Here is a 23,119-nt window from a genome sequence, read left to right on the forward strand (position 1 = left end):
TTCACCATTGTGTGCGCTTTGATCGCCATTGTAAAAGTACACATGATATCAGAACTTCAAATCGTAATTAATTCCGCCTGTGTTTACTTCATTAAAGCCGCCTATTGCAGCGTTAAACATCATAATAATCCACCACTGAGCTGGATGATATTCAGCTTCTCATATCATTCACTCGCGATATTAAACTTATTGCTTACAGAAACATATATATGCACAATCTTGGCATTGGTTTAAAAAAAAAGAAAGGAAAAACCATACAAATATGAATAAATAATCTTGGCCAAAATATTGGTTTGTCATTCACTTGCGAAATTAAATTTATAGGAACATATACATACAAATACCTGCAAATCAAGCTTCTCCATTGTTATCTTCTCACAAGTACTTTCTGTCACCATTAAAGAAATGGGAAAGCCTCAAACATTATGAGACCACACTGTCGACCTCTACAGAGACTAAAATGCCGACAGTTAAGGAGACTAAATCTTTCTTTACCGCACTTTTGGCATTGTTTTTCGTTATTTTATGTAATTATCCCGGATTCCATGCTTGCAGTTCTTAACAGCCTACGGAACTCCGACAAGCTAATCTTACCATCTTTGTCAATATCAGCTTCTTCCAGAAGTGGTTCTATAGATCCTTTCAAGCCCGTATGCTGTAATTAAAAGCAAAAAAAAACTTAAAAAAAAAACAACACAATGAAGTAAGAAAAAAGGTAAAGTTTGACTTTTGAAGTCAAAGTTTCTAGCTTCATGATTAAGTTGATAAGATTGTTTGAAGTTCTTGAAAAATTTGTGATCCTACTTTTCTTTTCTATATGTAAATTAATATAACATAGAAGAATAAATGGTTTTGAATTGGTAGCAAAATAATTCTAAATCTTGAATTCTGAAACGAGTCTGTTTGACCAAATTGTCAAACCTCACAGATTTCTAAAAGTTGAAACTTAACAATAAATAAAGTAGCGGCAACACGTGTAACATATTTTCCATTTTCTTGTATAGATACAGTTGACTTTCAAGGTCAAGTTGACTGATTTTCAACTCCAAAATGGAGACAGAATTCGAAAATCCAAGAAACATTTGATGATAGAATCAAAACATACTGCAATTCCCACAAAACTGGCAATTGGAATATTTACCTTCCAACCAAAATCAATGTTAATTCTGAAGTAAAAAAATTTAGTCTTTTTGACCTCAAAAGTCAAAGCCTGTGTTTGACTTTTGGAAGTTGTGCCAATGCTCACATGTGTAAACTAAAAGCAACGGCTTACCATTCTGAGTTCTTCTGGAGTTATATATCCGTCTCCATCAACATCAAATTTATCAAAAGCCGACTGTGATAAATGTAGCCATTTTTGAGAATCTTGTCCCTCCAACTGATGAACATGAAGAGTGGCTGCAACAAATTCCTTGAAATCAATAAACCCATCTGTGTCACTATCCATCTGCATCATAATTCACATATACATCGGTTAAAAGGGTAAAACAGTAATTTTACAGTACATTAGAATATCAACTTCGTTACAATGGGCTTACTGCTTTTAGTATCTCTAAAGCACGCGATTCTTTCATCTTCCAAGGAATATCTTTAGCAAGTGCCTGCCACAAAAGTCAAATCCGGGCTATTTTAGACATAAAAGTATAATGCTTAGTTTGACTTTTGGGGTCAAACATACCTGCTTCATTTCCTCAAGACTAATCGCACCATTTTTATCTACATCAATTGCATGAAATTGATCTTTGAGATCTGCTAGCTGCTCTTCATCAAGTGTACTAGCCAAAGCCTATGCAATAATATCAAGTCTTAGAAAATATTATTCGTGAATTGTGACCACCTTTATAATATTAGAGAATACTTACCCGTAGAGCAAATTGTTTTAGGCGACTGTATTTTAAAAATTCACGCATGTTTGATAAAACCGAAATGTCGAGAGGAATCTCAGGCGCATTTCCACCTTCTCGTACCCACGGGTGTGCTATAAAACGCATACTCAACCATTAGATAACAAAATGATTAATATTAAAAAAAAAAAAAAAAAAGTAAACACATGATGATGGATAATAAATAGATATGTGGAATATAATGATTGGATGTGATTCAACTAAGTGTTGTGAGTGTTTGAAAAAACTCATAAATGAACATGAACATGAAAAAGAAACATACAAAGGGCTTGCGCAGCAGTAAGTCGTGTAAGAGGATCTTTCACAAGCAATTTCTTGACAAAATCTATGGCACTTGGGCTTACGTTAGGCCATGGTTTGCGCCGAAAATCAGGTTTGTTTCTTAGCACCTATAAATTCATAACAATATTGTAAAAACTAATATATCATTAACATATATTTTACTAAAAACAATTTACCTCTTTAAAAATCCCATTTTCAGATTTATCCCAAAAGGGGCGACGCCCACATAGTAGAATGTATGTGATAACGCCTATGCTCCAAACATCTGATTCTGGCCCCGATTTGCGTTTCAATACTTCAGGAGCAACATAATATGCACTACCAACCATATCAGTAAACTTCTTTCCTACATATAATACAAATGATTTCTGTATTAATATACATCAAGGCCTATAAACGAACCAAACAAACTAAATGAACAGTTCTCGAACGTAAACATACACAATTGAACGACACAAGCGAACATATATGAACATAATTAAACAACCATAAACAAAAATAAATGAACACAACCAAGCAAGTCAGATACATAAGCTATCCAATAATGTCAATCTAACAAACAAGTCTAATTTAGTGGTTCAAATGCACACAAAAATATATGAACGAACGCAAATGAGCGAGCGAAACACGTGCTCACTCATTCGTTTAATTAAATGAACAAAAAAAATTTGTTCATTTGTTTGTTTATTAAATAAAGGAACTTCCCACTGTATATTCGGTTCATTTACAGGCCTAAATAAATTCATATGACTAACTAAATATGCTTAAAATATAACTCTAATTAAGTTGACGAAATAGTGACTAAGATTTAGTGCTATTTTTGTATTCCCGCAAATCTTTAGTTCTATTTATTAAATACAGACCCAAATATTATACATTTACACTAACCTGGTCTTATAAAGTCTGATAAACCAAAATCTGTAGCCTTTAATTGTGAGTTGTCATCACGCGACTTGAAAAGAAAATTCTATAAAATAGAAGACAAGGTTAGCATCATCCTATGAACATCTGGTCAATGTAAGACGATCTGTATTATTATGTGTTATCATACCTCTGGTTTCATGTCACGGTGTACCAAACCGTGTAAATGGCATTCTGCAGCAACTTTAAGCATTTGCCTTACAACAATTGCTGCATCTTTCTCTGAGTAACAGTTATCTTTCCTGCAATATGAGGCGTTTTGTAACTTTTGTGGCCAAAAAGAATAGCATTTGACTTCAAGATTGATAAAAGCTAGAAAATTTATGCCAAATCTTCAATACCCTAATCACATTTTATTAGAATTATACTAATTGGCACATACAGGTGTCGGGCTCGTCATAAACTAATTTAACGAAGAACTAAAAGGTTTAACCGCAAAAGTCAAAATTTATCTACAAGATGGGAGTTCTTACTTTCCTAAAATCCGGTCCAGCAACTCACCGCCCTCGCATAACCTGAAAAGGGCAACCATAAAGTCAAGATGTTGACAACCAAATCAAGCACTGAAAAAAAAAAAGTCAACTTTGTTATTCAACATACTCCATAACTATGTACACATAGGAGCTATCTTCATAAGCATTATGAAACTGAACCACATTTTCATGACCACTTAAAGCTTGCAATATCTTTACTTCTCTTTTAACATCTTCCACAGAAGCCGGAAGAATCATCTGTCGAAAAAAGCCAAAAAAGAATATTAAGATTATTAATTATTAATTAAGCTCATACTTGCCAGCTATATCAATTATATTAAACAACAAAATCAAAACATATAAGGATCTTGTCCAGCCTGCAGCCATGATCATGCTTATATATATATATATATAGATAGATAAAGGATAGAATACAATAATCCTTTATCGTACATTACGTACGCGAGCTTTTTGAACGTCGATTTCAATTTCACGCGGTGGCATAATTGTAAATAACTTAAATTTACACTCATCTGTTCGTCCCTCTCCCTCAATCTGTCTCCACCACCCCTCACCGACACCAGCACACCTCCTTCACCTTCACTTGCCGGCGACATCAGCACTCTTCGTCACCATCATCGCCGTTGACAACGTTCAAAATTGATTATATCAAAATGTTTTATCAAAATTGATTATATCAAAACGTTTTATCAAATTTGATTATATCACAATTGATTCCCCCAATTGATTATATCAAAACGTATTATATATATCAAAACGTATTATATAATTAAAACTTCAAAAAAATCCAAAGAGTTGATGTGGTCTCACATGCAGTTCTGATATATCAAAACGTATTACATATATCAAAACGTATTATATAATTAAAACTTCAAAAAAATCCAAAGAGATGATGTGGTCTCACAAGCAGAGTGTGTGCTTAAAAACCATGGTGGGCAAGAAGTTTTTCCAGAGCTAAAAATACTAAATCCAGGGACGTCAGAACGTATTATATATATCAAAACGTTTTATCAAAATTGATTTATATCAAAACGTTTTAATAAACAGTTATATCAAAACGTTCTGTTTTAATACACAATTACATCATATTTATTTGCTCATATATCAAAATGTTTTAATAAAATTGATCTCTTCTTATACGTTTTGATAAAACGTTTTAATACATTTTGTTTTAATACGTTCTGTTTTAATACACAGTTATATCAAAACGTTCTGTTTTAATACGTTATGTTTTAATACACAATTGTATCATATTTGTTTGCTCATATATCGAAACGTTTTAATAAATATGATCTCTTCTTATACGTTTTGATAAAATGTTCTTTTAATACGTTCTGAGTTGAAATAAAATTGATTTTTTTTAATACATTTTAACAAAACGTTCTGTTTTATTTGCAGGTAACGAACATTTTTAGGGTTAGATAATTAACTCAATTAGTTTGATATCGATCTGCAAATTAGTTTAATACTGAACGACTGTTGAATTAAATTGATATGGATGGACGCTCGATGAATCAATTGATGAATTAGATCATAGAATTAAATTTAAGTTATTTACAATTATGCCACCGCGTGAAATTGAAATCGACGTTCAAAAAGCTCGCATACGTAACGTATGATAACCAATTATTGTTGGTTAACCTACCCCTATATATATATATATATAAATTAATTAACTTAAACATCAAACAGATATAAGAAATTGGTCAACTGTTGCATCTTGCAACATGTAAATTAGTAAAGTTCAAATCTTTAACATGATTCAAGCAAATATTTAGCCAAAAATCAAGAAATTAAGCAAAACCCTATAAAAAAAAGTACCTTATTTTTATCAATTTTCTTGACAGCAACACGTTCTCCATTAGCTTTATGAACAGCAACATAAGTGTACCCAAATTGCCCATGACCCAGCAATTTGCCAATGGTATAATCCTTATCAAAATCCTTAAGATACCCAAAAACTGTTCTTTTGCCACAAGGACTCCGTTTCTTTCTTGAAGTATTATTATTCCCAATGTGGATCTGAATTGGGGTGTTGCTGTTGGAGCCACTGATCTTGGAGGTTGACAAACACACACCCATCTTATCTTATGTAATAAAAATTGAATCTTTTTGAGAATGGGTTTGTGGTTTTTAATAGTAAAGTGGTTTCAACGTGTGGGTTATTATTAAAGATTTAAAGAGGGGTGAGGTGGAGTGAGAACATATTAAAAAGAAATCAAGAAAATGTGAGGTAGGCAAGGTAGATACTAGCTAGACAATATGGTGGTGGTGGTGGTGGTGGCGGTGGTCAAAATGTATATATTTTATAGGTGAGATTTCAAATAAGAACCCTTTAAGTTTTAAAAATTTGAAAGAACTCAGTGTAACGATTTTTTTCAAAATTTTTTTTACACATGCGTAATATGTGTAGGTTACATACACGTAAAAAAATTATAGAATCTTTTACGCACCGAGTCGACCTTTTACACATGTGTAACGGACGTAAAAGTTAGTGTAACCACTTACATCTTTATTTTCTCTCTTACTATGACTTTTTTGCCAGATTTAATCTCAACCACATATTTCAATTCAATTAATTAAATGTGTGGCCTAGAATTGCGTTCTTAAAACTCACATTGGTTCTCAAAATATCATTCCTTATATATATATATAATATTTTTGTAGAAGTTGAGGACCCATTTGATATGGAGTCTATGATCATTTGTTCACCAAAAGATAAAACAATATATCAACTCACCATTTTTATTAGTTTTAGTATTTTCAATAAAAAGAAACGTTTTATTATTGACAAAACAATATATCAGTTTTCTTTCTAGTTATTTCTATTTTTATTTTGTGTCTTCTTCCTGCTTTACTCGGTATCACGGCTCGTTATCATCCTGATGGAAAATGGCAAGGATGCTCAACAAAGTCGTCTCAATACAGAGTGGCGTGTGGTTGACAATTGTGGCATGTGGTGAGTGGTCTCACCACCAGGTTCGATAAACCATCAGAAAACTTAAAAAACTACGCACCTCAACTGCAAGGTCACAATGACAGCAAAACTCGAGAGGGTTATAACTACTATGTCATTCATTGTCATCTAAACAAAGACGGTGATGGTGGTAACTGGAACGACCAACCCCTAATCAATCAACGAGTTGTTGCTCATGACGAAGACACTTACATTGGCGATACTGAAAATGATATTGAGGTCAAAGAGTCCAAATCATAGAAGGACAAGATTTTTCGATACAAATGTTCCAATAAGGTATGTTCTTTAATCATTGGTAATGACAACCGTGAGGATATGGTAACAAAGGCTCTTGTAAGCGGGTTGAAGCTAAAGAAAATTGGTACCAGGTATCGATGAATAGAACACGTATTTGGCTAAACACCCAAACACCTTATTAAGAAACTCATTCAAAACTCAATTACAATAATAAAACCCTACACGGTTTATATAGACCAAACTAGAATTCCTAAACAATAGGTAATTTAATAAGCAATTAAATAAACCTAACAACCTAAACAGACATGTATTAGGAAGTACTATGATCCATATATATTCTTTAAATAACCTGTGCCTTGTTCGCCAAGTTACTTGCCTTGCACTTCAAGGAAGATCATTTAAAATTGCCAACAGAAGCATCCAACGAAGCCCCACCCGAAACCTTAACAAAGGCTCTTCGATTGGGATGAATCTAATGTTTGTTTGAGCAGATCTTGGCAACATGTCACTAGAGCGACACAATGAAGAAACAAGACCTATATATCTTCGTATACGAAGGAAGAAAATATTTTTCACTCCTACATATTTTTCTTGATTGTTTATAAATAAGGATAGCACGATTTGACACCATCTCATACGATTTTTAGTTTTCACGTTAAATTTCATAATTGTCATATTTAATTTTTTTTAGTTGTAATTTTGTTAGTGAAGGGGTATGCACCCGCCTTAACATCGAGCGGGGCGGGTCAACCCACAAGACATAGACAAGAGGCTTGAAATCAGGATGTCATGAAGACACAAAGCCAAAACCTATGCGCAAGCGCATAAAACATCTGCGCGTGGCCTTGCGCATGAAACATCTGCGCGTGACCTATGCGCATGAAACATCTGCGCGTGACCTATGCGCAAGCACACAACACACACATTTAGTGTGAGAATAAAAAGAAGACCTTACGCATCCCCGGGATAGGCGCATAAAGGCCGCGCGTAAGCGACACACAACAAATGAGACAATAGTCTTATCCAAATCAGGATAAGGACAACCATGATTGTACTCATCAGACAACCTTCCAGAAGGTATCTTTTAAGGAATAAAGAATGTGCTGATGTTGACAGCTGCCAATGAAGGGTGGACAACTCAGCAAAGCCCATGTGCCACCGCGTGATGGCACATAGGTCAGGTGAAATACCTTGGTCAGAGAATAATCAATGAAAAAGCACCAGGTGTCCTAAGTACACGTGGCGCGAAGCAATAGGAGGAGGCCAAAAAGGCCCTAATTGGGTCTGAGCCAAATCATTGGAAACCCTAATACTATAAATACCACACCACCTCCACAGTTGGAGGCAAGAAAATATATTCTAAGTCCTTTACTCATTTTTACATTCTGATTATCCTCTCCTACAATATCTTATTCTCACACCGGAGGGTTACCCCAAAGAGGACCCCTCTGTCCCTTTCTGAGGGGTAAGCTCACGGTGCTGTTCGTTTTGTAGGTGGAAGAACTCGTATCTCGGAAAACCATCGGTGATATAGCACACTCGTACCCGAGGAACGTTGATCGTATTCAAGTAAGTCGATCCACGCTTCTTCATTTGGCGCCATCACCTGTTACAACGGTAACAAAACCACTATTTCATCAGTTTTCTCTCTGAAAATCTTCACCATGGTTTCCGGTGTTCGAAACGGCGATCAAGTTCTGGAGGATAATGAACTTGAGGATGTTAATGAGGGACATCAGGTTCTGAGGGCGCCGCGTGACACTGCGCGCACCACCAGTAACCATCCCTTCAACACAACACCTCATTGTCAAACTGAAACTCCCCCAGACGATCTCACGTTCCAAAATCTGACTGGTACAAAACAAAAAGGACCAATAGGCCCCGAAGTTGAAACCAATGACCCTAAAGAATGGCTCATAAACGAACAACGGCGTTTAATGGACAAATACAATGAGTTGGTAAAACACAAAAAGTTAGCCGATTTAACACAAAGGCTCGCATTTGATAAACAAACCATTCAGGGAACAACAAAAAAGACGCGCGCGCTGGAAGACGGTCATTTTGTTCACACCGAACAAGCTGATATTAGTGATGAGGAAGAGGTGCACAGCATGAAGAAGACGCGAGATACTCATACAGAATGTTCACAGCTTCGCGCACACATGCACATAGCACATGGAGCCAAAGCTGATATGGATTTATACACACCATACAACCCACAAGCGAAAGGGCAAGTGGACGTAACCACACCATATAGGCCAGCCATCTTCGTAAAACATTCAAAATTCTCTGAGCGCATTGCGCAGGCTCCCATTCAACACAAAACCAAGATGCCAAGTGGTTTAGGCAAGTACGATGGTACAATAGATCCAGATGATTTCTTACAAGGTTTTTATAACACTGGAAACTTAGAAAGCTGGACGATGCCAACATGGTGTCACATGTTTGCTCGCTGCCTCACGGGTGCACCGCGTGTCTGGTTCGAAAGCTTGCCGACAGGACAAATCGATGGGTTCGAATAGCTATTGGAAAAGTTCCAGGCTCACTTTGTACAGCAGCGCAGACACACGCGCGACCCCGATGACATCATGCACTGCGTACGCAGGAATGATGAAACAATTGAAGACTACATATCTCGTTTCAATCAGGAATCTCTTGCAATTGGAGGCATCACTGAACAACTCTTGCGCGTGGCCTTTATACAAGGTGCGCGCAGTGATCAACTCCGCAGAGCTCTCGTGAGCAGAGAAGGCATGCCAACCACTTGGGCTAAGCTTATGGAAGCATCGCGAATCTTCGCGCGAAATGAAAAACAAATTGCCCAAGACAGAGCAAGAGATAAAGGGCATCAAACAGAAGCACCACGCAACAATGAAAGGAGGGGCAAACAAAACTCCGTATGGTCCAGGTTGCAACAAACCAATTATTCTCCTGCAGAAAAGCAAGCGCAACAAAGTTCACCCCAACCCCAAAAAGACATTCTTAATCGCGGAGAAGGTGACAAGAAGGAGGGCGGCAGAGAGCCTAACAGACCTCTACCAAGAATATGGACTCCCCTCACCAAAACGCCTTCGCAAGTGTTAAGCACAGAAAATGTCCAGTTTAAAAACCCCAGGCCATTACTCCATAAGGGACCACCGAACAGTGGCAAATATTATGAGTTTCACAAATCCACAGGGCACAACACCGATGCATGCCATCATTTGAAGGATGCGATCGAAAAAGATGTGAAATCAGGCAAGTTGGCTCACCTGGTAAAAAATCCAAGACCAGAGAACGAACAACCAGACGGAGCCTCAGCCAGTAAAAAATTCAAAAGAATCTGTGTAGCTGAAGGAAGAAGGCAAGGGCAAAGATCGAGGAAGAGAAGCGCGCAAATCCAAGGGGATTGGCGCGAGCAACAAGTAATCTTTCCAAGAATCAGAGGAGGCCCGTCTATCAGCAGTCCTTTAGTCATCACTGCACACATCGCTCATTATGAGGTGTCAAGAGTCCTGGTGGACACCGGTAGTGAGTCAAACATCATGTATGAGCAATGTTTCAGGAAGTTGGATCCAGCAGACCAAGCAAGGCTCGAAGTTGTGAGTGCACCACTCTCGGGTGTCGCAAACGAAATTATTCACCCCCTAGGTCAGATACAATTCGAACTAACTATGGGGGATGAGAAGCACAAGCGAGCTGAAATTGTCAACTTCCTGGTCTTGCCCACCACTTCATGCCATAGTATGATCTTGGGTAGAGGAACGATTGCCCAATTCAACGCCATACCGTCACCAGCGCATGGCGCGTTGGGGTTCCCAACACCAACAGGAGTAACATTTGTGTACCGAGATCATTTATGCGCAGTAATAAGTATACCTCGAGAGGGAAGAATGAAGCTTCCAGTGGCAAACAACGCGCCAGAGGAATGGATTCTCAACCCAAAATTCCCAGAACAAACAATCACAATCGGAGCTACGATATCAGATGACACAAGAGTGAGAATGAAAAGATTGCTCACAACGTATATGTCAGTCTTCGCGTGGCAACATTCTGATATGACTGGGGTTCCGCGAGACCTGGCGCAGCACTCTCTCAACACATTCAAGTCCGTGGAGCCAATTGCTCAAAAGAAAAGAGTCATGGGAGACGAGAAGACAAAGGCCTTGAATGAGCAAGTAGAAGATCTACTGCGCGCGAATATCATTCGCCCAATACGATATCAAACATGGGTAGCCAATCCTGTGATGGTAAAGAAGAGCAATGGGTCATGGAGAATGTGCATTGATTTCAAGGACCTCAACAAGGCGTGTCCAAAAGATTGTTACCCCCTCCCAAACATTGACATGAAGGTGGACTCTGTGGTGCCATTTAAGCTCAAATGTTTCCTGGATTCCTATAAGGGCTATCACCAAATTCAAATGGCACCACAGGATGAAGACAAGACTACTTTCAGAACTGACAAGGGTGTTTTCTGTTACACAAAAATGCCCTTTGGTGGGTGTTTTCTGTTACACAAAAATGCCCTTTGGTTTGAAGAATGCAGGAGCCACTTACCAAAGACTCATGGATGCAATTTTCAACGAGCAGATTGGAAAAAACTTAGAAGTCTACGTGGATGATTTGGTGATTAAAAGCAGGGAGGAAAAACAAATGCTCAAAGACATCGAAGAAACCCTTCGGCGCCTAAAGGAAGTAAACATGAAGCTCAACCCGAGTAAATGCACATTCGGCGTGGAAGAAGGGAAATTTCTCGGCGTAATGGTCACCAAGGATGTTTTCAAGGTGAACCCAGAGAAGGTGGAGGCTATCCTCGGCATGCCCTCACCATCCACCATGAAGGAAGTTCAAAAGTTGAATGGTAGATTGGTATCAATTAACAGGTTCCTAGCAAACCATGCAAGCAAATCTACCCCATTCATTAACACATTGAGAAATTTCCTAAAGAAAAGCCAATTCAAGTGGACGCCTGAGGCCGAGCAAGCTTTCAGTGAGATAAAAGAATGTCTGATAAATCTGCCTGCGCTCACAGCTCCACTACCTGGTGAAACTTTAACGTTGTACTTGTCAGCAGGAGAGCGCGCCATTGGCGCAGTATTATTGGTAGATCGAAAGGGAATCCAAACACCAATTTATTATGTAAGTCGAGTGCTGACAGATCCTGAGACGCGCTACACCATCATAGAAAAGTTAGTTTTATCACTAACGCATGCGTCGCGCAAGCTGCACAGATATTTCAATGGTCATCCTATTGAAGTCCTGACTGATTACAACATCCAGCAAGTCTTGCGACGTCCCGCGCTCTCAGGAAGGCTGACAAAATGGGCGCTGGAATTAGGGGAGCACACGATCACCTATAAGCCTCGTCCAGCAATCAAGGGACAAGTCTTAGCTGATTTCATCGCAGAAATCCCTGAAGGAAAAGTCGAAGAGGCTCAGCGCGAAGTAGACCCTTCGCAAGCCAATAATGAAGAAAACGTTTGGAGATTATTCACTGATGGAGCTTCAAACAACGAAGGGTCCGGCGCAGGCCTCAAACTGGTGGATCCAGAAAATCATGAGTATACTTACGCAATCAGGTTGGATTTCAAGAGCACCAACAACGAAGCTGAGTATGAAGCCCTGCTGGCTGGTTTGCGCATCGCGCACAAATTCGGAGTTAAAAAGCTAGAGGCTCATGTAGATTCATACCTGGTAGCAGCACAAGTCAATGGCCTTTATGATGCCAAGGAGAACACCATGCCTCTGTATCTAGAGCAGGCGAAGAAACTCACCGAACAATTTGACTTTTTCAGAATCATACACATTCCGCGCAGTGAAAATAAATCTGCCGACTCTAAGCAAGATGGCATCAACCAGCTTCGATCATTTTGGCAAAGATGTCAGGGTGGAAGTAATGAGCAACCCGTCAGTGGGAGCGAAGTCTGTTCTTGTAACTCATATAACACCTTCATCATGGATAACTCCAATAATGGAATTCTTGAAGGAGGGAAAGTTACCAGACGATCGCGCACAGGCGAGGAAGATAAGACACAAGTCGCAGAACTACGAAATGCTCGATGGTACGTTATATCGACGCTCTTATCTTGGACCACTCATGAAATGCCTAAACGCTGAGGAAGCAAGCTATGTGATCAGAGAGATACACGAAGGAATCTGTGGAATACATGCTGGCCCGCGCATGGTGATCGCCAAGGTAATGAACGCAGGTTACTATTGGCCGGGCATGTACTTGGACGCGTTAAAAGAGATCCAAAAATGCAAAGCGTGTCAGAGCTATGCGCCAAATACCATGCGGCCAAAGAACAACTTGATTCCGGTGACCTCTGCATGGCCTTTCCACAAGTGGGCATTCGATATTGTGGGTCCCTTACCACAAGCGCCAGGGCGAGTAAAGTTTTTGGTAGTGGCAGTCGACTATTTCACAAAATGGGTTGAAGCCAAGCCACTGGCAAAAATCACAGCCGAGGCAATGAAGCAATTTATTTGGAGCCACATCGTATGCCGTTTTGGCCTGCCCATGGAAATCGTGAGCGACAATGGCAAACAATTCACTGAAAGAAAGATATCCAGTTGGTTCAAGGAATTGCACATCAATCAGGTCTTCACTTCAGTATACCACCCTCAAAGGAATGGCCAAGTGGAACGCGCGAACCAAAGCTTGCTGAATGGGCTGAAGAAAAGGTTGGAGGGAGAGTCCCATGCATGGGTCGAGGAATTACCTAATGTCCTGTGGGCGCACAGGACATTAAGCAAAACCAGCAATGGCGAGTCCCCGTTCAGCCTAACCTATGGAACAGAGGCTATGATTCCAGCAGAGATTGAATGCCCATCCTATAGAGTGCTCATGATGAGTAAGATGGATAACGAGCAAGAAAGGAGGTTGGATCTCAATTTACTTGAGGGACGCAGAGAGGCGGCTATCATCAGTGAAGCCAAATACAAGAAAAAGCTAGAAAAATACTACAATCAGCGCGTGAAAGAATGCCACTTCAAGAAGAATGATTTTGTTCTTCGGAACAATGAAGCTAGTCGCGCAATACCCCCGGGAAAGATGTCTCCCAACTGGGAGGGACCTTATCAAGTCTCGGAAGAATTGGGAAAAGGCGCATACGCTTTAAAAGATTTAAATGGAAAGAAGATCCAGCGCACATGGAACGCAACACAACTTAGAAAATGTTTCATGTAAAAGTTGTCAAGTTTGTAATCAAGGCTTTTTAAGCCATTAAGAATAATGATACGCTCTACTTTTTCTTAATATGCGTTCTATTACCTTTTGCATACATGTTTCACACTTCCCTTTATTAATTTTGAGCAATATGACAGCATTGTATTGACATCAAACTAAAAATAAAACGAAGTAAAACATACATGCGCGAGCTTCACGCTCAGACGCGTTAACGAGTTTTAACTCTAAAACGTCATGGCCTTAGCCCAATAATATGAGCCTTAGCTCAAATTACTCATAGCGCGAGCTTCAAGCTCAGACGCGTTAACGAGTTTTAACTCTAAAACGTCAGAGCCTTAGCCCAATAATATGAGCCTTAGCTCAAATTACTCATAGCATCCATCCTACGTATTACGCAGCTGGACCATAAAAATACCTAAGCACAACTAAGGCAAAGCACATGCCAAAGCATAGTTGTTAAGGTCTCAGGTCGGGGTCGCGCATGGGATTATAATGGATATAGGCAGAGTAACACATACTGACACGTAAATGCTAAAAAACTCATTCATAATTCCCTATAATAAATGCACGATAACGTCGCGCAAAAGAGGAATAATGAAATGCCAAGGCACGTGTCAGCATGTTCAGAATATCGCAAAGTAACTTGAAATATGACAACTGTTAAGGATTAAGTAAAAATAATTTCCTTACAACCTTGTTCAAGTTTCAATGTGTAAGCATACCTTATATTCAACAAGCACACACATGCAATATAAAGAGATGAATTGGGAATGCGCAAGATGCGAATAAGGGAAAAACAAAATTTCATTCCGAAATATAGAAGTTTACAAATTTACAAATGACGAGGTAAAAACTACAAACACAAAAAAAAAAAAAAAAAAAAAACAAGAAGGGCTTTTCAAGTCTCTATGTTAATATCAGCCTCTTCATCTTCCTCATCATTATTTCCTCCCTCAGCATCTGGCGCAACCCGCTCCTCGTCATCTCCAAACTTACCATAATCAAGCTGTTCGTCTTGAATATAGTCGTCTTCTGTCATGATAGCGTCAGGAGTAGGTCCTTTGGCCACGCCAGAGCCGCTGGCAGAGGTAGTGTTGCCCGCGCCATCATCACTGCCACCAGTCCCTTCACATTCATCAAGTAATTTCTTTAAAGCGCCAATATCGGGCTGGTCAGCAAGCGCGGCTATCTGCAAGTCACAAGGAACAATATAATTACAAAAGATTATGAAAATAAGTCAAGTAAACTCATTAAGGTTAAAATACCTGCTCAAGGATGGGAACTGGAGTATTCAAGTACTTCTCCCCCACCTCAGCCATGTCAGCGCAGACAGCGTCGAGCTGATAAGGGTAGTCGGATGGATTCTTTTTTAGCATGCCATATTCATAACCATCCTTAAACCCCTCAGCCCGACCCACCAAGCGCGACGCAACATTACAGTCCATCACAAGGGTCTGGAACTCGTCAGAATATTTCATGGCATAAGCGCAACGAGTCACACCCTGTGAAATCAGCCAATGACGATCCTGCGCAAGAGAAGAGACAGACGTCTCAAAAGCAGGAATCTGAGAGTTTAACAACTCAACAGTTTCTTTGGCTTGCTTCAGCTCTTCCTTTTCGGACGCCGCTGCCGCCAAGGCCTCTTTTTTCTCTTCTTGCGCAGCAACAAGCTCTTCTTTCAGGCGCGCAACCTCACTTTCCAACAAAGATTTTTCAGTATTAACCTGCGCAATAGTTCGGTCACGCGCCTCCACTGCCAACTCCAGGTCACGCGTTTGACGCGCATGCTTTGCCGCATCTGCCTCTGCCACTTGCAGTTTCTCCCGCGCAGCTTGCAGCTCAAGCCCGCGCTTCACAAAAGCAGCGTTTGAACTTGCCCGGTTCTCGCTAAGTTCTGCTTTGAGTTTCTCAGCTCTCTCTCGGGCATCAGAAAGATTCCAAGCAGAAATCTTAGCCTCTTGCTTGGCCTCCACAAGGGCATCACGCACCTTTATATAATCATTGCGAAGCTCTTGGGAGGCAGCATGTAAGGCCCCGTTACCGGTAACCCTACCTTCGTGTTGGATTTACTCATAAACACAGTTCTAAATATCAGAGTTAATTAAAACATTACGCGGAATATAAAACTTTCATAAAACATTACAATATTTCATAACTTGTCTCAAAACATCCTTTGTCTTTCACATTAAAACATTAAAATTAAAACATCATAAGTCTTCAGATGCCAGACTCTTGTTCAGTGCCATGTGTCTCCTCAAGCGAGCTGCCTCATCCTACTCACCTGCGTGCATACTAAAAGTCAGCTACGCTGAGTGAGTTCTAGATAATCACATAATCATACCATTCACATAACATTATATTCTTTCATTCATACTTTCATACTTTCATACTTTCTTACTTTCTTACTTTCATACTTTCTTACTTTCTTACTTTCTTTTGTATTAACTTACCTTCCTATCTTACGTTATAAAGAGCATTACGCCCTACATTCCTCGAGTATTATTAGGGCTCGGTACCCTCTTTCCTCGAGTATTATTAGGGCTCGGTACCCTCTTTCCTCGAGTATTATTAGGGCTCGGTACCCTCCTTCCTCGAGTATTATTAGGGCTCGGTACCCTCTTTCCTCGAATATTAGTAGGGTTCGGTTCCCTAGTTCTCGAATATTAGTAGGGTTCGATTCCCTCTTCGTTACCATACAACCATACATCATACCTCGAGTATTATTAGGGCTCGGTACCCTTTCCGTAACCATACAACCATACATTATCATTTCTTTCTATTATTATCTTTATCACGTTCATACACATAAACATACATAACATACTTACCTTACACATAACGTTACAACCTGACAGTACGTGCAATATCCGAAGATCGTTCACGTATCATCAAGCAATCATTCATACATTTCACATTATCCACATAAGCATACACTTATCTCTTAGGATAAGCGTATTAACAACCATATTGAGTATGCACACAGTCCCGAAAACATAACACATAAATGGGGCTAGAAACTCACCTGAACACGGTAACGTTCGCCGTTAATCGTAATCCCTTTCTTCAGTTGTGCACGGCTGACTGTATAACAAGTATACGTATCAATTAACTATCACTTCTCATAATGTATTTCTATCTTTATATGACCCACAATGAACGGGGGTCCGGGCGCAGCGCCCCTGGCAGCGGGGTCTAGGGGCGGCAGCCCCTAGCAGGGTCCAAGGGGCAGAGCCCCTGGCTGGGGTCGAGCTGCCAGGTCAGCTTGGAAAAATTTTATTTCCATTAACTGTCTTAACACATTTTTCATTAGGTTTTTAATTTATTTTCTAATCGAACTTGGCTTTAGGCGAAGTTAAACCTTAGGCGAACTTAGCTTTAGGCGAAGTTAAACCTTAGGCGAACTTAGCTTTAGGCGAAGTTGTCATCAGGCGAACTTGGCTTAGGCGAAGTTAAGCCTCAGTCGAACTTACCTCTAGGCGAAGTTGTCATCAGGCGAACTTAGCTTTAGGCGAAGTTGCCATCAGGCGAACTTAGCTTGCAGGCGAAGTTCATCAGGCGAACTTGGCTTGCAGGCGAAGTTCATCGCTTTGAAGGCGAAGTTGCCATCAGGCGAACTTAGCTTGCAGGCGAAGTTCATCAGGCGAACTTGGCTTGCAGGCGAAGTTCATCGCTTTGAAGGCGAAGTTGCCCAGATGAAGGCGAAGTTGCCCAGATAACCGCAGTTTCGGTTTCTGTCCAACATTTCGAGCGATTTTAACACCCTTGTTACGGTTCAACATCACCCACTACGCTTCCCGACCATTTTCTGTCGTTTATACACTAAAAGCTCGGATCTTTAAACTTCAAAGATCAAGAATCATACCTTTTTGAGCTTGTTTGGGTCTTGTTTATTTGCTTAATCACAACTAGTCTCTCTCTCACACACTCTCGGATCTCGGTCTTCCTTCTTCCGGCCGCCGGCGAAGTTGGTGGCGTGTGTGTGTTTTTGGAGTGTTAGGGAGTTTGGTGAAATTGAAAGATATTTTGGAATTTTGGGGGTATTTATATCCCTGAAATCCCATTCTCATTTAACCCATCTCAATTAATCCAAGTCCAAGACCCGCTCCTTACCCTATATTAATTAATTACGCGAAATCACTAAACATAACTTCCTTTATTCATCATTAAAGTTTTAGGATGTTACAAGTCTCCCCTCCATAATGAGGTTTCGTCCCCGAAACCTAACTATTACATAAACAAACTAGGGTAAAACTTGCGCATCTCATCCTCGGCTTCCCAAGTAGCATCTGATCCCTTGCGGTGTTTCCATATCACTTTTACCAAGGGTATAATCTTGTGACGAAGCTGCTTCTCCTTGCGATCAACGATCTCTATCGGTTGCTCGATGTAGTTCAATTGTTCATCAACCTCAATGTCCATTAATGGCACGTGAGACGTGTCATCAGCTAGACACTTCCTCAGATGAGAAACATGGAAGGTTGAATGAATTCCTTCTAACTCATCGGGTAAATCCAGTTTATAAGCTACTTCACCCACACGACCTACAATCTTGAACGGGCCAATGTACCTCGGACTCAACTTTCCTCTTTTCCTAAAACGGATAATTCCTTTCCAAGGCGAGACCTTAAGCATCACATTGTCACCAACGTTAAACTCAATTGGTCGTCGCCGCTTATCTGCATAAGACTTTTGTCTGTCTTGAGCGGCTTTCATTCTTGCTTTGATATAGATCGAACTTTGAAGACGTTTCTTGAACCACTTCTAGGCTTCCCATTTCTTTCTGACCAATCTCACCCCAACACACCGGGGTTCTACATCGTCTACCGTAAAGCATCTCAAACGGTGGCATACCAATACTCGAATGGTAACTGTTGTTATAGGAGAACTCGGCCAGGTGCAGATGATCATCCCAACTTCCACCAAAATCTAAAACACAAGCACGTAGCATATCCTCAAGGGTTTGGATCGTCCTTTCAGACTGTCCATCGGTTTGAGGATGATACGCCGTACCGATGTTCAACCTCGTCCCCATAGCTTCATGGAATTTCTTCCAGAACCTCGAAGTAAACCGTGTATCTCTATCAGACACGATCGACAACGGTATTCCATGCTTGGTTACAACTTCTTTAATGAACAAGCTTGCTAACGTTTCGGACGAGATGGCCTCTCGTATGGGCAGAAAGTGAGCACTCTTGGTCAAACGGTCCACAATCACCCAGATGGTATCATGTTGCTTAGCTGTACGAGGTAGCTTAGTTATGAAATCCATGGTGATGTGTTCCCATTTCCACTCAGGTATCTCTAGCGGTTGCATCTTCCCATAAGGCTTTTGGTGTTCGGCTTTGACTTGTAAGCAAGTTAAGCACTTACCAACATAATCCACTACATCGTTCTTCATTCCTGGCCACCAGTAATCTCTTTTCAAGTCTTGGTACATCTTTGTAGCTCCAGGATGGATTGAGTACCTTGACTTATGAGCTTCATCTAAGATTCGACTTCTAAGATCACCATGGCGTGGGATCCACACACGGTCGAACCTAGTTTTAACTCCATGAGTGTTTTCCATCAACCCATCTTGCTGGCCATAAATCCTTTCTTTCTTTACTAACCCTTCGTCTACTAACACTTCTGACTGCACTTTGATGATTTCTTCAAAAAGACTTGAGTTCATGATCAACTTGTATGACTTCACTGTTGCAAGGACTTCCTCATTCTTACGACTTAGCGCATCAGCGACCACGTTAGCTTTACCGGGGTAATACTTAATCTCACAGTCGTAATCCTTTATCAATTCTAACCATCTTCTCTGCCTCATGTTCAATTCTTTCTGCTCGAAGAAGTACTTTAAACTCTTATGATCTGTATAGATAGTGCACTTAGTACCGTACAGATAATGCCTCCATATCTTAAGAGCATGCACTACAGCTGCTAACTCCAAATCGTGCGTCGGATAAGTACTTTCATGGACCTTCAACTGTCTAGACGCGTAAGCTATCACCTTCCCTCGTTGCATCAACACGCAACCTAATCCTTGATGCGAAGCATCAGCACAAACAACGAAATCCTTGTCACCATCGGGTAGAGTAAGGATTGGAGCTTGCGTGAGTCTCTTCTTCAATTCTTCAAAGGCATCTTCCTGAAACTTTCCCCAACTGAATACTATCGACTTTCGGGTCATACCGGTCAGCGGTGCGGCTATCTTGGAGAAACCTTCGATGAATCTTCTATAGTAGCCAGCTAACCCTAGGAAGCTTCGTATATCAGTCGGATTCTGCGGAGTCTTCCAATTCGTTATCACTTCAATCTTAGCTGGGTCCACGGTAATTCCTTCCGGATTAATCACGTGACCTAAAAATTGCACTTCTCTTAACCAGAACGCGCACTTCGAAAACTTGGCGTACAACTTCTCTTTCTTCAGAACTTCCAATACCTCTCTCAGATGCTTGGCATGGTCAGACTCACTCTTTGAATAAATCAATATATCATCGATGAAGACGATAACCGACTTATCCAACATCGGTCGACACACCCTATTCATCATGTCCATAAATGCTGCAGGAGCATTGGTTAGACCGAATGACATTACGAGGAACTCGTAGTGTCCATACCGCGTTCGGAACGCTGTCTTAGGGATGTCTGCCTCCTTCACCTTCAGCTGATGGTAGCCTGATCTGAGGTCTATTCGAGAGAACCAACTTGAACCTTGCAGTTGGTCAAACAGATCATCAATCCTTGGCAACGGATATCTATTCTTTACCGTCAGCTTATTCAACTCACGATAGTCTATGCACATTCTCATACTTCCATCATTCTTTTTCACGAACAATACCGGTGCGCCCCACGGGGAAACACTCGGTCTTATGAAACCTTTGTAGAGGAGTTCTTGCAGTTGTGACATCAATTCTTTCATCTCGGACGGTGCTAGATGGTAAGGCGCTTTCGCGACGGGCTGGGCTCCTGGTATTAAATCTATCTGAAATTCTATCTCTCGCTCCGGTGGCAACCCCGGAAGAACCTCAGGGAATACTTCTGGGTAGTCGCGCACAATAGGAACATCTTTCATTTCCTTCGTCTCGGCCGTAGCGTTGACGACATACGCCAGGTAGGCACAACACCCTCGCCTTAGCAAACTCTCGGCTTTTATCATCGAAATGACATTAAGCCCAGAACTTTCCTTATCACCATAAACTGTTACCGCACTACCATCCATTGACTTTAATCTTATCATCCTACTCTTACACACTATCTGAGCCTCAAACTCAGACAACCAATCCATACCCAAAACCACATCGAACCCTCCCAAGGTCATAACATACAAGGTAACCGGGAACTCATGTCCTTCCAATTCTATCTTACAGTTCTTAACCATTTTTGTTATTTTAACCGAAGTGTCACTAGCGGTTTCTACTACAAAAGTTTCAGACACTCGGCAGCCTTTCATTTTAGCGAGTTTACTAAATGTCGTAGCTACAAAACTTCTATTCGCACCAGAATCAAATAATACTAAAGCAGAAATGCCGTTTACTAGGAACGTACCGGTCACAACATCAGGAATCTGCTTGGCTTGCTCTTAGGTCAGCATGTAGGCTTTAGTTCTTGGCCCAGCTTGATCGGCATCCTTCCTTCTACTACCTCCAGCTTCACTCTCGGTACACTCCCTAGCAAAATGACCCATCTTACCACATTGTAGCATGCAGGCTTAGAACTGCACTCATGAGCATAATGACCTGCCTTCCCACACTTGTAGCAAACATTCGACCCAAGTCTACATCCTCCGGCATGTATCTTTCCACACTTATGACATGTATCCGAACCCTTTCCCCACCTACACTCACCACTGTGCGCCTTGCCACAAGTCTTGCACGACCTGTTCTCCCAAACTCTCGGCTGTTTGTTCTTAGGGTTCCACATCTGGGTACCGGGTCGTTTAGCAGGAGCGACCCATTTCTTCTCTTTCTTCTCATCTCCCACCACCACATCATCCGCAACCAAGTCTGCATAAACCATTTCTGCGAGTTCGACAGCAGAATCGAAAGTAGTAGGTTTACTTGTTCTGACTAACATGCGAACTCTCTGTGGTAATCCCCTCACATAACACTTGATCCTTTTAGCCTCAGTGTTGACCATATCGGGCACCAACCTAGACATTCGATTGAACTCGGTGGTGTACTCACGATGTGTCATTGTCCCAGCTTTCAAGTTTAAGAATTTCATCTCCGCCCTTTCAACCTCGGCGTCAGCACAGAACTTCATCATCACTAACTCCTTCAGATCATCCCACTTCATCTCTTTGATCTCTTCACTGGTCTTCCTCTGCTCCACACTCTCCGACCAATACATAGCCTCATCTACAAATGACAGAGTAACATAACCCACAGCTTGGTCGGGACGGCATTCGCTAATGCGGATAACCTTGTCCATAGCGGTTATCCATTGGAGAGTAGCGATTGCGTCTCCCAACCCGGTCAGCTTTGGCGGGTCACAACCTTTGAAGGACTTATAGTTGCAACCGCCTCGGCCCCTCTTCCTATCATCATCTTTCACAGACCTATCCCCACTCGAGGCCTCTCTTTCACCTTCCCCATCCTTTCTACCATCACCACCCGCCCCTTCAGCAGTTCGCTCACGGCTTCCAGCAGATCCTTCGGGATTCAGGTTCTTCACAGCAGCAACTACAGCCTGAACGATGGCTTCTTGAACTGCGGGGCTAAGTTGAACTTCTTCGTTGTTGTTCTGGTCTCCTCCAGCTGCGCTTCCTTCAACTTCGGTGTGGGAAGCTTCTTCTACCGAAGGTTGCCGGACAAGACGAGGCCTGCCACGACGTCCAGTGCGACCCCCAGTTTCAACAAATTCTCCAGCTCCAGCCATCAGTATTCTAAAGGGGAAAACACAAACATCATCACTCAAGGAACTATTTAGTACAAGGATAGTAAGGCTAACAGGTAATAACAGTGGCCAGTTGTGATTAGCTGATCACGTTACTTTCCGTGTCCTATACACTTCCCTTTATGAGTCTATTTGTGCTGGTTATACTTAAGCAGTTTGTCAAATTAAACAATCAATTATTCCTATCCCTGCCGTTCACATATCTTTCCTTTCTCATTAACATATATCATTTAATCATACACCTTACCTT

General features: G+C 41.0%; 1 protein-coding gene across 1 annotated transcript; it reads right to left on the bottom strand.

The window, feature by feature from the left end:
- Positions 1 to 380: 380 nt before the first annotated feature.
- Positions 381 to 5,730, bottom strand: LOC143580416 (calcium-dependent protein kinase 28-like). The gene is made up of 12 exons (XM_077063444.1): positions 5,423 to 5,730; positions 3,708 to 3,838; positions 3,581 to 3,622; positions 3,238 to 3,349; positions 3,075 to 3,153; positions 2,363 to 2,532; positions 2,167 to 2,293; positions 1,863 to 1,978; positions 1,679 to 1,786; positions 1,539 to 1,601; positions 1,274 to 1,447; positions 381 to 655 (listed from the first exon to the last, which is right to left on the bottom strand). Exons 1-12 carry the CDS (start codon positions 5,681 to 5,683, stop codon positions 524 to 526), a joined length of 1,515 nt encoding a protein of 504 aa, XP_076919559.1. The 5' UTR covers positions 5,684 to 5,730; the 3' UTR covers positions 381 to 523.
- Between the last annotated feature and the right edge of the window lie 17,389 nt (positions 5,731 to 23,119).

The sequence above is a fragment of the Bidens hawaiensis genome, unplaced genomic scaffold (assembly GCF_021521415.1).
Source record: "Bidens hawaiensis isolate Kalapana, Puna unplaced genomic scaffold, B.hawaiensis_p1.1 tig00030470_1, whole genome shotgun sequence".
NCBI lineage: Eukaryota > Viridiplantae > Streptophyta > Magnoliopsida > Asterales > Asteraceae > Bidens > Bidens hawaiensis.

Bases quoted from the DNA above. Each gene is read 5' to 3' on its own strand.
- LOC143580416 (XM_077063444.1), bottom strand. From the start codon at position 5,683: ATGGGTGTGTGTTTGTCAACCTCCAAGATCAGTGGCTCCAACAGCAAC. The intron at 1,602-1,678 runs GTATGTTTGACC...CTTTTGTGGCAG, and splicing joins GTCTTGAGGAAATGAAGCAG to GCACTTGCTAAAGATATTCC. The intron at 656-1,273 runs GTAAGCCGTTGC...TTTTAATTACAG, and splicing joins CTCCAGAAGAACTCAGAATG to CATACGGGCTTGAAAGGATC.